Source organism: Vanellus vanellus (assembly GCF_965231255.1).
Source record: "Vanellus vanellus genome assembly, chromosome: 24".
NCBI lineage: Eukaryota > Metazoa > Chordata > Aves > Charadriiformes > Charadriidae > Vanellus > Vanellus vanellus.
Genome location: NC_138929.1, coordinates 2,748,114 through 2,762,713, shown reverse-complemented (window position 1 = coordinate 2,762,713; position 14,600 = coordinate 2,748,114). Strand labels below are relative to the sequence as shown.

General features: G+C 44.9%; 1 protein-coding gene across 1 annotated transcript; it reads left to right on the top strand.

Annotated features, from left to right (window-relative positions):
* Positions 1-6,975: 6,975 nt before the first annotated feature.
* Positions 6,976-11,228, top strand: HOXB9 (homeobox B9; the record flags this gene model as incomplete). Its single annotated transcript, XM_082495137.1, has 2 exons — positions 6,976-7,483; positions 10,993-11,228. The coding sequence occupies 2 exons, from the start codon at positions 6,976-6,978 to the stop codon at positions 11,226-11,228; spliced, it is 744 nt and encodes a 247-aa protein (XP_082351263.1).
* Positions 11,229-14,600: the final 3,372 nt, after the last annotated feature.

Genomic DNA, 14,600 nt, shown 5'->3' with positions numbered 1-14,600 from the left:
TTAGAGACTGATAAATGCCAAACCGCGGGCTGTACGCGTGTAACCGCGCAGCGACGCGCAGCTGATGCTCATCGCTCGGGCGTTGATCTCTAAATTCATCAAATATAACATCTCCGGCCAAACCTGGGCGAGGACCGCGGCTGCGAAGTTCACGAAACAAAAGGGTTTAGGCGATGTCAGAAATACCCACAATAGTTTCACCACGTCCTTCCTCTGTAATTCAGTGTTGCACGTGGGAATACGCTGATTAAAAAACAAAACAAACCAAAACAACAACAACAACAACAACAAAACTATAAAAATCCGCGTAAGAAAGAGGGAGTGCAGAGGGCTCTGCGTGTCAGAGCGTGTGCTTGGATGAAATCCACCCGTTCCACTCTGCAAACTGGAAGCCCGTGGAGTTGTGTGTGTGTGTGTGTGTGTGTTTGAGCAATCAACTCATGGAAGGGATTTTCCCCGCGCTGGTGTTTCAAATCCGCATAAAAATAAGTTTCACATGGTCCGGGCCACGGCTAAAGAAGCCTGGGACTGGATCTCCCTTCGAGGTTTGAAGAATTAAACTTTGATACCATATCCAGGGTCTAAACCACCATCTGCTGCTACTTTTTGTAGCCGAGGGGATTACTTGGATTTCAGTTTGTTGGGTTTGGTTTTTTTTTTTTTTTTCCACTCGGAGTGGTAAAAGAAAACGAAAACAAACAAACAAAAAACTTGTGTGGGTTTTAAACTGGTGCGTGCTTTATTCCCGAAACTGGTGATTCTTGTAGGCGTAGTGCCTATCGCGCCTATAAAACAAACAGCCGCTCAAGGGGAGGAGAGGGAAAGTCAAACAGCGTAAAATAACTCAGAGTTTTCTACCCAACTCACAAGCCCTGTGACTCCTTCCTTAGAAACAACGTGCTACTTGTGCCCTAACTCAAAGCCCTTAAACGGAAAAGGACAATCTGGGAAAGTTAATCATAAACTATTCGGTAATAATGTCCCCATAGGCAACCAGTAACCTGCCTTGTAAATGTCTGGGCTTCTGATTTTGATCTCCCTCCTACCCACGTAAATACAGGAAACAAGGGCCAGGGAGGAGAATGGGGGACACAGAGCTGGGAAAGATCAGAATCAGGCCCGGGGGGTCTGTATTGCTGCCTGAAAACGGGAATTGGGACTCATTTCCCAAGGGCTTTGGGAAGGCAGGAACGGGGAGAGGAGGGCGCGGTGGGCAGGGGGTCCCGCCTGTCCCGCAGGCGCCTAATTTCTCTTCTTTTCCAAATTAGAAAGATAAGAGCGACCTTACCTGGAGAAGAAGCTGTGTGGGGATGGCTAAAACAAACAAATAAACAAACAAACAAACAAAAGATATATCCTGCGGGTAGTAATTGCCTGGTTTGCGACACGCTGCCCATTTCTGCGCTCACAGGCAACGAGCAACTGCGGTTAACGCACCAAATTTCCCCCCAAGTTCCTCCCCTGCCCGGGTCCAGCCTGTCTGATATTACCCCCACCCGGGCTGAGTTTTAATTACGGGCAAAAATGTTGTGAAAAGAGCTCGTCTGAAAGAAACTCCCCCCTTTTCTTTTACTGGGGGGCTCGTGCTATGGGTTTTATTGAAACGGTTCCATCGCAAACTTCATTCTGGTACCTGCGCTTGTGTTTTCCCACCCTCTTCCCCTGCCTTGAGTGGGAGCGACAGATTTCTCACCATCACGGGCTGTTACTTCCCTTCCTCCCAGACTAATGCGATTTGGACGACTTCTTTTGGGGGGGGGGAGGGTGTGTGTGTGTGGGGGGGGTGTTCCAGTTATATCGTGGTGACCCCAAAGCAGAGCCAGGGGAACCCTCAGCGGTTGCACCAGCAGCTCCCGGGGTGTAAAATCCGCGGCAGCCGGAGCAAGGCGGGCGCCCAGCTATTTCATGGGAGCTGAATATTATTTCAAGGAGGGAGGCGAGGGGAGGTGGTGGTGGTGGTGGGGGGATTAGTCTAGTAGCCAGAATGTGGGTTCCTGAACAACAATCAAACTTTATTTTAACTTTCTCTCCTTCCAGCTTGGCTTTTCAAATGCACATACGCTTTTGCTTTGCAGGGAATCGAAATGCTTTATTAACTGCTGAGATTACAAACCTCATTTGGAATTGGGGTTTTTAGCCAGAGTATACTTTCGGTCCTTGGAAAATTGCCCACATGTGTAACTTGTTTTTGCTTCTCTTCAGACAAGGAATTCCCCCCCCCTCTCCCTCCCTCCTCACCACTTACGGATTTTTAACAGACGGCAGCATTCAAACTGAGAGCTAGCACAGGAAATGGCAAAGGTAGATCCTTCAGCTTTTAGGCTACAGAAACTTATTTAACTTTTTTTTTTTTTAAAAAAAGGTTTTACTCTTCAGGAGGGATTTTTTTTTGTTGTTGCCCTTTCGTGCGTTTGGAGGGGTCCGTGACTGAAGTTTCTTTCATAACCTCTTAGACCTGCCTAAATGTATCATTCATAAATTATGTTTACTTTATGCTGAGTTTTTATTTCTGTTTCCTGGCTTTGAAAAAAAAAAAAAAAGTTATTTGCTTGTTGTTGTTGTTGATTATCACTATTATTGTTATTATTATTATAATTTCGGAATGTTTTATATCGCCTAAAATAAACGCTCAGCCCTTTGAAGGTTGGGTTATCTCCGAATCTGGTCTCCAGACTCTCCATAGCCATGAAGTTCACTCTCAGCTTTTATCCTCTCTTAGCTTATCCTTATCGGCTTCCAAACCCAAACTAAAGAAGTAAATATGCCTAAAGTAACGCACGTTACACCCGACGCCGCGTCGGCCTCTTGGTGTAAAGATCCCAGTGAACCCCCCCAGTCCTGCCCTGTCCGTGCATCGGGACGAGGGGAGAGCTCCGCACCCCCAGGTCTCCTCCACCTTCTCCATATCCGTGATACAGAGGCAAAATCAGCTGGAAGAAGGTGCCAGTTCTAATAAATGAAAACAAGCGTCCTTAAAAAGGGGATAAATATGTTTCCGGTAAGAAATGGCTCATCCGCTGTTTTTATTTTCTTATGCCAAAACTTATAAATCAGTAAAAGGTGGCAATTCCAAATCTGCATAATTTGAAAATCTTTTCTATTCGGTTGTTTTCAGCATAGAAATGCCAACGCAAAGAGCTGTTTGTTAAGGATGGATTTTGGCAGTCGTGTATTTCAAAGCACTATTTGGAAATGGTTCCTTCTCTGCACAAACAATAAAGAGTATTTATAAACAGTCTCTGAGTTCAGAAGCCTCTGGCTTTCCATTGCAAGCTGACAATACTCCGAATTTCTCCTCACAGCCAAATACACTTGGCGCTGATTCTGAAAGCAGGAAAAAGTTTCCACCGCGGACTTTTTTTTTTTTTTTTAATAAGTATTTCCAGTTCCACTTCCCTTTACCAACTCACAACAATCACATATCTAAAATTAATCTAGTTTGCGAACCGAGCAAAGCTCGCACATCCTGCCTCCTCTCTCCCAAAGATTCATCCTTTTAGACTTCTAGACTCTTCTCTGGGGTCACTTTCTCCTTGACGTTTCCTTCTCCAAGATTTTTCTGCAAACAGAAGAGCTTTTCATGTAATTTCTGATGGGCTCTATTTGGGGTTTTAAAACATAACCGCCTACATGGTGTCGCCCGAAGCAGGCAGCACCGCACGACGTGCTCTCTCCAAGCGGGCAGAACTGGGATGAAGCTGTAGTTTGCCTTAAGCCCCTCTCAGAAAAGGCTACGAAGAGATGAGCTATGGGATATGTATAAAAAATAAACTACTGAACAAACGGAAACCTCCAGAGGAGCAAAAGCAAATGGATTTTGCAGATCTTCTTGTGAGGTTTCCATTCACTAGGGATCTGAAAACCCTTGGTTTCTGCCTCACAGCCACGCTCCTAAGAGTCTTCTCGGTTTAAATTTATATACTACAGAAAATTATATACTCACATGCTGACATAGTTCATCATTATTTATAGGAGGCGCACCAGGATTTTTTCCAAGAATATATTTATTACAGGTAAGACACGGCCAATCTATCTACCAAACAGAGAACAGGTGTTTTGCTTCAATTAACGTTCAATAATTTCATCTATACTTATTCAACATCCTGCTACCAACACGGCTGTTTATCCATCAGTTGTATAAACACATTTCCATGCGCCAAGCGAGTTTAAGCTCCACAACACACTTAAATCAGCCCCTTTCCTTTCCCAAGCTCTCATAACATTTGCAGAGTCCCTCCGAATCTCTGGTGAAATAGTCTGATTTTTAAAAATCATCTCTGAAAGGCAATAAACCCGAGAAATATGACAATGTGAGCAACCAGCTCGTATTTCACGTCTGATGACACAGGCTCTTTTCATTTCAAAACCTCCCCAGGAAGTTAAAAGAAGGGGGGGGGGGGAAGGAGATAGAAATATGAAAAGTTGGAAAAAGCAGGATTTCCCCCCCCTTATTTCACACAACCCCCTGTTCGGGTGAGATGCACTGGAGAGAGCAGCTCCCCTGCCCCACGCTGCTCCCCGGTAGGGGATTTCTCTGCCTTCACCGGTTTAAACGCGAAAGGGGTGAAGTGAAGTTACTTTGGATTAACCCCCCTGGAAAGGAGAGGAGAGTTCGCAGGTCGGTGCGGAGTACTCACCTGGTGACATTTACCCAGGGGTGGCTGTGCAAGATGTTAGCCCAGAGGCTGGAGAGGGTTCCCCAACTACTCCTCAAAGCTCACCTTGGCTGGAGCCGGCGGACTGAATCTGCTTTTCCAGCACAGGGGGGGATTTTGAGCTGTTTGGGGGGCTCTTGCTCCTCGGATGGATGCAAAAATTAAAAATAAACCTGACCTCCGCCATTAAGCTCCGTCTCTCCTTGCCCATCATCCCGACCCCCTCGATTTTTTTTTTTTTTATTATTTTTTTTTTTTAATGAAAACGGACAGCTTCCTAATAGCGCCTCATTTAGAGGAGCTCTGGTCCTGGACATGGGGGAAACGTGTCCCTCCATTAGGCTGTAGGGCAGATGCTCATGGAAAAGCCCTGCTTATAGGAATAAGGGAAAACCTAAGGCTTTGGGTGGAGGTTTTTTAGCGCCTTCATAATCTTCCAGCATCAGTGAAACACCTCTGTTAGCAATTTCTCACATCCGTTTTGTGTAGGCAGGGACATATGGACACACACGCACGCACCCTCTCGTACAGACAGAGAGAAATGCGAAATACATTTTTCCTTCATTCCAGGCGGCTATTAGCACCCCTCAATGTTATTATTAGCCTGTTAATATAGACTTCCATCCCTATACACTTCAGGAAGGATTCGCGATGATTTATCATTCCTAGAAATCTCTTTGCCCTTCACTTTAAATATCCTTCAGTGTTGGGGTGAGAGGGAGAAGGGCGGAGGGGTAATAGATTAAAGGAGGCAAATTGATCCAGACTGTTACAGCTGAAGTCCAGAGAAACACTTTTGCCATAATCATAGAGCACACCTTTTCCTTAACCAACATTTACGACGCCTTCGGACCATCTCGCAACAAACGGATTTATCATCATAACTTGGTAAAACTGACCCCGTTACCCCGCATCATTTGGGCTGGGAGCCGCACCGTGTCAATCATTGGCTTCGATGCAAGGAAAAAATAAAAAACCGAAATCGTCGGGTTTTCGAAAACACACGCAAAATGCAAGCGGGGGGTGAAGGGGAGTGTGTGTGATACGCACACACACCGTGGGCACACACATGTGAAGGGGGGGGGGGGGCACGGTGACTGAAAACGCGAGGGATTCCTTTTTTTTTTTGCCCCCTTTCTTTTCCACAGGCAATAAATTCAAGGCTATAAAAATCAAAGAAAGCTAATGTAAGTTTTATTAAACTATTTAACCATCACAAGTTTAAGGCATTCTGTAACAAAGCCGGATCAGTGGCGCACTGTATTTTACTAGCCTTGTAAAGTTAAATGAAGGCTTCTGATTTCAGCAATGGGGGAAACTATTTTAGCCCCAGCAAAGCAACCCTGGGATTATACCGCCAAACATGCGAACATGCGTTCATATGCAGAGCTATTTTAAGGATATATATACATATATATATATATATATATATATATATATATTTATAAGCGTGAAGTCTACGGCAGGCTTTGGATGCATCCAGGGGTTGCGGCTCGGCAGCTCGCTGGTCAAAGTTGCAACGCCACGTCCGCGCCAGTGACATTTTAAATTTCATATTTACCCCTATTATTTTACCATGTTAACAATCCATTTTCCCATCCCAGCGGGTTAATTACTTAGAACACCCTCCCCACGACTCCTGCTACCCAGATCCATCTTTTTCTTTACAAAAACGCGTATATGTTTGCATTTACGTGTGTACGCCCGTAATGCAGGCTACACACGTATGTATATGAAATCACGGCGGGGGGGTGGGGTGTGCGTGTGATGGTTTGTACTTATTCTCTGTTTTTTTGCTATCGTACTCTGGAGCCCGAGTGGCAAAGAATAGCTTTTATCTCTATTCCCCCATGATGGTTATTAAAGGCAAAGCGAGCACATCAGCATCTTTCTTAAAAAAAAAAAAAAAAAAATCCGCCCCCCCCCCCCCCCCCTCCTTCCGGACACCCCCCTCTAATATTTCAGGAACAAATCTAGGAAGGGGATATTAGCCCCAGCTCTGCCCGTTCGGTGGCTTTTCGAAACTCCTGACGTTTTGCAACATTGCATAAACATAAAACAATCCATCCTTGATATGGAATGCAAGGGCGGATGACAGCGCAGCGCAGCCCCCTCGGCTTCGATTGATTTACGCCGAGACTGACGCTTTATCAGGCACACGAAAAAAGTTTGACCAATCATTTTGCTGGGAGCTCACAACACAGCAGCCCAACTGTACTTTGTTGGCTGGGAAGTTGGAGAAGGGGGTAGAGTACAAATCTAGATCTGTCCTATATATTTTTTTCCCTTCATTGAACCGTGCTTTGTATGATGTCTGAGAATGTCCATTTCTGGGACTCTTAGCAATTATTATGTCGACTCTATTATAAGTCATGAAAGTGAAGACTCGCCTTCAGCTAAATTTTCATCTGGGCAATATACAAGTTCCAGGCAAGCTGGGCACAATGAGCATCTAGAATTCCCCTCCTGTAGTTTTCAGCCAAAACCTCCAGTTTTCAGCGCCTCCTGGACTCCTTTGAATCCACATTCTTCTGGTACCCTTCCTGCCGTCTACCATCCATATATTCAACATCAAAGCGTCCCATCTGATAGCAGGTATCTCCGGAGCTGGCTGGATCCAGTACCCAGAGCAGAGAACCTCCCCGGGCAGGGCTCTGTTAAGGCAGAGCCGCTGCTGGGCCGTCCCGGGGATGTCCATAAACAGGGAACACAGGAGTACAATTTAGAAACTTCTGCTGCAAGGGAAGGGATCGTTTCCAATCAAAGGCCCAGCTTCGAGGACAATAAAGTTTGTGAAGGAAGCGAAGACAAAGACAGGACAGATCAAAGTAAGTTATAAAAGTGAGGAAGTAAACAGTATAAAAGCTGGAGGAGGTGCAATAAAAGGGGACAATGCTGCGTAAAGTTTAAAATCAGGGCTTAAAGAAAAGTCTCAGCTCGCTGATGCCAACCTAAGGGGAGAGGTGGGGAGGGGAGAGGGGTGGCATTGTCTCTGCCGGTAAATAAAAATAAAAATAAAAATGAGCGTCGTCTCTGAGCTTAAACAGAGTCCAGAGCGGACAAAAGCTGGAGCGAGTCATCCTCTTTGCTACAGAGCGCTGGCTCCGGCAGCAGAGACCACTTTAGTAAGCGGGAGTAAATCTGCGCGGGTGCGGGCGGTGGGGAAGGGAAGGGACGGGGGGGAGCGCGTAAATGCCGGGGCGAAAGGTAGGGAAAGGGGAGCGGAGGGCGGCGGCGGGGGGAGAAGAAGAAGGAGAAGAAGGGGGGAAAGGGGAGAAATTGCGGAGGAAAAGTTCACGTGGGGGAAGTAAACAGCAGCGGGGGCTTTTCCGCGCCCGTCGCCCCGGTGCACCGGGCAGACGCGGGGACGGGCTCGCTCCTCTCCTCACCTCCTCGCCGGCTTTTGGTGGCGGTGTCTTTTTTATTATTCTTATTTCCTCGTGTTTGTCTGTTTGTTTGCGTTTTTTAATTGTTTGTTTATTAAATGCAACGGTTCAGGGTATGAATATTTCAAAGCCACGCTCCTTTCCAGTAAAAAAAAAAAAAAAAAGGGAAAAAAAAAGGAGGGAGGGGGGGTGCTTACAACTTAATTGGCTTTTATTTGTAATCTAGCCAGATTGGGGAAACAGTTAAACTTCAGCATGTGCTTTTTTCCGCGGGCTGGTCTGTCTTTTTTTCCCCTGGATATGGGAAAAAAAAAAAATCGCTTGAAAATACGTAATGATACCATCGATAATGCTATTAATAAGGCTGTTATTAATAATAATTACAATAATTATTATAATAATGATAATAATAATGCAATGGCGTTTGAGCAAGAAAGAATCGGTATCTTCCCCTCGTGCCGATCCGGCTGGTACCTGGTTTCCATCTGAGGGGTGAACCGGAGCCAAAGCCCGAGCAGGAGGCAAAGGGGGAAACTTGGCTTCACCCCTCCGGTAAATATTTTGCAGTGAAAGCCCAAGTTTTCCAAACTGGCAGAGGAGCAGCCCCCGCCGAGGGTATAACTCCTCGGAGTCTGTGCAGGACGCACTGACACAGTCATTCTTTTTCCCCTTGAATTAACTTCTATTCCCCCCCCTCCCTCAAACGTGGAAGAGCAACAGAGATTGCCATTGCAACCATACGATTAAAAACACAGTATATTCTCGCCCCTCATGATTTCCTCTCCTCCTTGTGCAGGATGTTATGGTGACTTCTTTTTTTTTTTTTTTTTTTTTTTTTTCCTACCATTTAACTTGCACACAGACACACAGGCGCACACACACGCACACACACACACAAAAAGAAAGTCCCATTCTATTGTACTGGGCAGAGATCCAGAACAAACTGCAACCGTGAGGTGAATGATTTGAGAGAATTAAATATCCAGGTTTTGTGCTCAATGTCCCTGAAATTGAATATATAAAAATCTTGTCCAAGAAAATGTTATTAAGTTATAAGTAAGTGCAGGGACCCGCGCTAAGAGGATGCTGTGTGGTTTCTATGGCATGTGGTTACGATGCATATTTTGTTTTAAATAATTGTTTAATTTGGGCTGATGTTGAGAGCTTGCCAGGGCTGGAAGACGGAGCTGTTTTGCAGAAAGTACTCCCACCAATTTCCCTGACTCTTTCAATTTTTGAAAGTATTTCGCAATAATGAATCTCCGCCCTGTGTATGGCACGGGGATCTGTTAATTTATTTGCTGGATTTAAAAAAAAAAAGATGTGCCAGAACCTCTTCCCATTCACTTTCGTGTTTAGGGATTTGTGTATAGTGAGTAGATAAAGCAACATTCGCGTTTAAATTATCTTATGTTTTAACGATCCAAGATATGACCAAAAAATAAAACCAAACCGAATAAAAATCTGTTATGAAGCAGAGCCCGCCATTGCCATTAAAGGACGGGTAGCAGGATTAACAGTATCAATTATTAACAGCTTTCTTCCTCTTTAATATTTAATTCTGCATATTAGATCAAGTCAATTACATTAAGGAAATAGCCGTGCAAATTTGTAAGAGGCAGTACTTACAGTGGAAGATTAACCGGATTATTTTTAAAAAATATTCAATATATTTCATTTTACGTAGAGGAAACGTTCTGATGGCGCGCGCGTGTGTGTATGTATATATTTATAATGGTCCATTTAATTGGTGTAAAGGTTTATGGCTTCAGTCATAATTTCAGAGGAGGCAAAGGAAATAAAATAGAAATACGTGGTCTGTCTATAACCCTTCATTTTACTCTTTCCCGCCTCCCAGTTACTCAACGGTCAGCTAATATTTGCATGTGATTAGTAAATGCTCTATTATTTACCCTAAACCCACTTCACCTTTGGGTGCGACCTTCACCACTATCCTGTCTGTGAGGGTGGTTTCTGCTCCCAAAATGTTGTTTCCTCCCCTTCCCCCCCTCGTATAGGCTAATTCCTGAAATGTCCTTTCTGCAAAAAATTCCCACGTAACTTCTCCCATACGCGAGGGTGACGGGCAGCCTGTTATTTATTTTTTGGCTGCATTTGCAGCCCTGCAAACGCCCATGTCTCTGCGTAACACTGTCCAGATCTCCGGCAGCAGAGTCCATCCAGCCCTCGGAGGATGTTTATTGTATCGAGACCGTTTCTTGCCACATAGCAAAAAAAAAAAAAAAAAAAAAAAAGCTAGGATTTATGAAAGGTTTCTCCAGACCTCCTCTTTCTGCTCCTTCCCTGCGTGATGGGGTTATAGGAGTAAATCTGTAGACACGTGGGAAAACACGTCTGAAAAATATAGAATATATACTTCTTTTTTTTTTTTTTGCATCGGTTTCTTTGTATATACCGGGTGTAACGTGCAGATGGGCGTTATGCAAATCTATACGTGCATGTGGGTGTTTACCTGGCACAGATGGAGCTGGGGAAAAGGGGGGGGAGCTCTGCCAGCGGCACGTGTGCGCCCAAACATACGTGTGCGCCCGGACACATGTGTGTGCGCGGCCACGCGTGTGCACGCAAACATGCGTGTGCCCGACCACGCGTGTGCAGGGGCGTGCGTGTGCCCAGCCACGCGTGTGCACGCAGCCCTGGGTGTACGGACAACACAGACCGGCGGGTCCGGGGGTCCCAGGCCCCCCCCTAATTCGGGAGAGACGGGGGTGCGTGTGCATTTCGGGATCCCCCCCTCCGCCCCGTATCTGCTCAGCCTGACGGTCCCGTGTGATTTTGGTACGGCCTCTGTTGCTCACGCCTGTGGCGGGCAGCATTTTTCACCCGGGCGCGCATATGCGTATGTATAATCTTAATATTTGATGGTATGATTAAAACCTTCTGAGAAACACTCAGTCTGTATGGTATTGATCTCGCTGCTTTTCTTTCAGCCAACCCAGCTGCCAGCTGGCTTCACGCCCGTTCCTCCAGGAAAAAACGATGCCCTTACACCAAATACCAGACCCTGGAACTAGAGAAGGAGTTTTTATTCAATATGTACCTGACGAGGGACCGTAGACACGAAGTGGCCAGACTCCTCAACCTGAGTGAGAGACAAGTCAAAATCTGGTTTCAGAACCGAAGGATGAAAATGAAGAAAATGAACAAGGAACAGGGCAAAGAATGAAAAACCAGAAAAGCAGCATCCCCCCCCCCCTCGCTCCTCCTTCCCCCCTCCCCCCCCCAGCTCCCAGCCTCCGCGGCCGCGCACCCCCACTGTAGTGCTGCCAAATCCCCCAAACACGAGGGGAAAACTTCCCCGTTTCCCATCTCCACCTTTGCATGCGAAATGTTGCTTCTTTTTTTTTTTTTTTTTTTTTTTTTTTTTAATCTTCTTAGTATTGCCACAGAGGAGGCAACTTAGCCAAAACTGCAGCTCCTTTTTGGGGACACATGCTGGGTTTTGTTTCTGTTCTCTTGTTTTCTTTCTCTATATTTTCCCCCCCTTTCTCTTTTCTTCTCCCTCCAGTGTAACATAGACACAGGCTCCTGTCTGGGCAGCAACTTTCTCTGCTTGCATTTTCTCCATGGAAAGCAAGACGGCAAACACAACTGGCCACAAACAACCCTGGCCCAAGCCCCCACCAAACCTCGCTGTCTTTCTTTATCCACGTAAGGACAATGATTCTCTATAACATTCACAACACCCCGGCGCACACACACACACACACACACTCACACACTCGCACACACACTCACACGTTGAGGTGGCCAAGGAACCAGACGATTTAATTAAACTACTGCAAGACAGACACATTCGTAAGACTTGCGTTTAATTGCACCCAACAAATCATTTTCAATTCGCCAACTTTATACCGGGGTAGTCGGTTAATGACAGCCCAACTCCCAACCGCGCTGGGTTTCTTTTATTATTTTTATTATTTTTTTTTTTTTTTAGTTTTAGTTTGTTTTATTACGCGGGATTTTTCTTTGAATCGTGCCATGGCAGATATGTGACTTTGACCTGAAAGTTTAGTAGAATCTTCACAGGCAAACCTCCTCATCTGGTAGTTTTATACTGGGTCACTTGGAAGAGGAGAAAAGACGGGGAGGGAGGCGAGAGAGTGTGTGGGGGGCACTCTCAGAGCCGCATTGTAAATTATTTAGGAGAAAAAGGGGCGGAAGAACCCCTGCCAACTTATTCCTAACTTTTAGAGGAGAGGAAGAATGGGATTTTCTAGTTAAAAAACTACCTTAGTAGAGCTATAAGGGAGGGGAAGGTTGTGTTCTTAGTGCTAGCATATTTATAATTTATTGTGAATTGACTTTTCCTAAAGCAGTAGGCTGTTGCAGAGATGAAGTGCCAACCCTAGCCTGTGTGTATTTCTTCCCCCTCCCGTTTGCTGAGATGCTTTTAATACTTGAATGTCGGTGGGGTTTTGTTGGGGTGGGGTTTTTGTGGGGTTGTTGGTTGGTTTGGTTTTTTTGTTTTTTTTTTTTTTTTTTTCGCCTGAAGCGAGCTCCCGGCATGTTTTCCCATTGCCACCCGCTTTCCTCCGGGGCCCGGTGCCACGCCGGGGCCCGCCGCCTCCCCGGGGGAAGGAACCTCGTCCCGCGGGTGGCACCGGGGGATGCGGCGGTTCCGCGCTGCCCTCTCCATCCTCATCCGAAGAAGGGTTTAGAGTAACAAATCTAGACCTTGCTGGTCTCGTGCCATGCCGGCCGGAGCTGATTTCTCATCTGACAGATCCGCTGGAGGTTTCTCCAACCCGCCCGGGCGGGACTGGTTTCCCTTTATCTCTGTAAGACTTAACTTTGTTTTGGGAAGGGGGGGGGGACGGGACGGGACGGGACGGGAGGGGGGGTCCGGGGAGGAGGGGGGGGTTAGTACCAGTTGATTATATGGTGGGTATTGTAAACTGTGTTTGTGGTTGTGTTTCTGTGACTGTTGAAGCTCGTTTTCTGTTTCTACTGTGGCTTTTTAAGTATGCGAAGAGTTCTGCAGTTGATAGTGGATGGAAAATATCGAAATAAACCCCTCTCGTTTTCTTCGTGTGCAAATTTGTATATTTAGCTGCCAGGAGGCTTTCTAGGAATAAGGCGAGTGTAAGGTGGCTAGTTTTAATAGGGTGGGGGGAAAAAACTAGAGAAAAGAAATTTTTTTTCTGCTGTATATCTGAACGAACCAGTGCAAATCTGATTTCAGAAGTGACTAATTTGTGTATCCTTAGCGTCAGGTTTTGTGAGACCACTTTTATCTGCTGAACAGAGATTGCTCTGGGAAGAAGCGATAGGCAGATTGGCGTTTTTGGAAAGTGTTCCTGCCTTTTTTTTTTTTTTTTTCTTTTCCTCTCTTCCCCTACGATCCAGAGATAAGAAACAAGTAGCTGCGCCTCCGTGCACTGAAATTTCCAACATTTCAATTCCTCTTGAAAGGGGTAAAAGAAAAAAAAAATCTCCCACTCGACAAGAAACCAGATCTTAAGTGTTTAAGACCATTCCTCAGAAAGTTTTGTGCTTTTTTTTTTTTTTTTAATGCCTAGACTTTCTGATGTAAAACTTTCCATCATGAAGTAGCTCCTTGGGGGCTTCAAAATTTAACTGTTCTGTTGCCGGAGGGAGCTGCATGTAACCAAACTTCACCCTCTGTCAAAGCCCCTAATCTCCTTCCTCGAAACTCAATTAAGAAAAGCTGTTTCGGAGACATTTTGAGCTGGGGAAAAAAAAGTTGGTGGCAGCAGGGTCATTTTTCTAAATCCGGATTTATTTAAAAAAAAAAAAAAAAAAAAGTGGGTCGAAAAAGATGATTTAGCTGTGTTTCAGCTGGGCACTCAAATTTTTCAGTTTTGTTTGATTCTTCTCAAGGATGGATGAATTTCAAATCTGCTTCGTGCTGAATTGGTATATTCCTCATATCTCAACTGAGTATGGACTTGCCTAAATCCTCATTACTATATTTTTCAGAAGCGTACCCGTGACTTAATTGATGTTTGCAACCCATCGGCCACTAGGATTTAGAAATGTTTTTCACTTTCCTTAGAATTGTGGTAAAGAGCGGATATTTTTAAGACGACAATATAAGGTTCTTTTTAAATAGAATTTAAAATGTTAGTTAATTTTATTAGGAAATATGCTTACTTTAAAAATGTTGGAAAAAATGTCTTCTGTAGCATCAGCCCGGATGTATTTTCCAGAGATGTTTAATGCTCCAGAATAAAAATCGATTTTAGAACAAGAGCTCCTATATGTCATTGTGTTATACTGCTTCATCTAAAATTTCGAAAATATTTTCATTGTGTTTTCCTGCGTTCTTTAGTGGCTCGTTAAGTGTATTATAAGAATCAATTTTTGCTTAGGCTAAGAAAACACGTCCAGAGGCAAATGGACAGAATTCCTCTCTGGTGTAGCAAGTGCTTACTTGGTCCCACGCAAACTTGCTGCGTTTCTAAATATTTTTTTTTTAATTTTTATTTTTAAATTTGAAACATTTAATCCTTGGTTGCATTTCCCGGTGGCTGCTTGTTTGTTTGTTTATTTGTTTGGTTTTGAGGGTTTAATC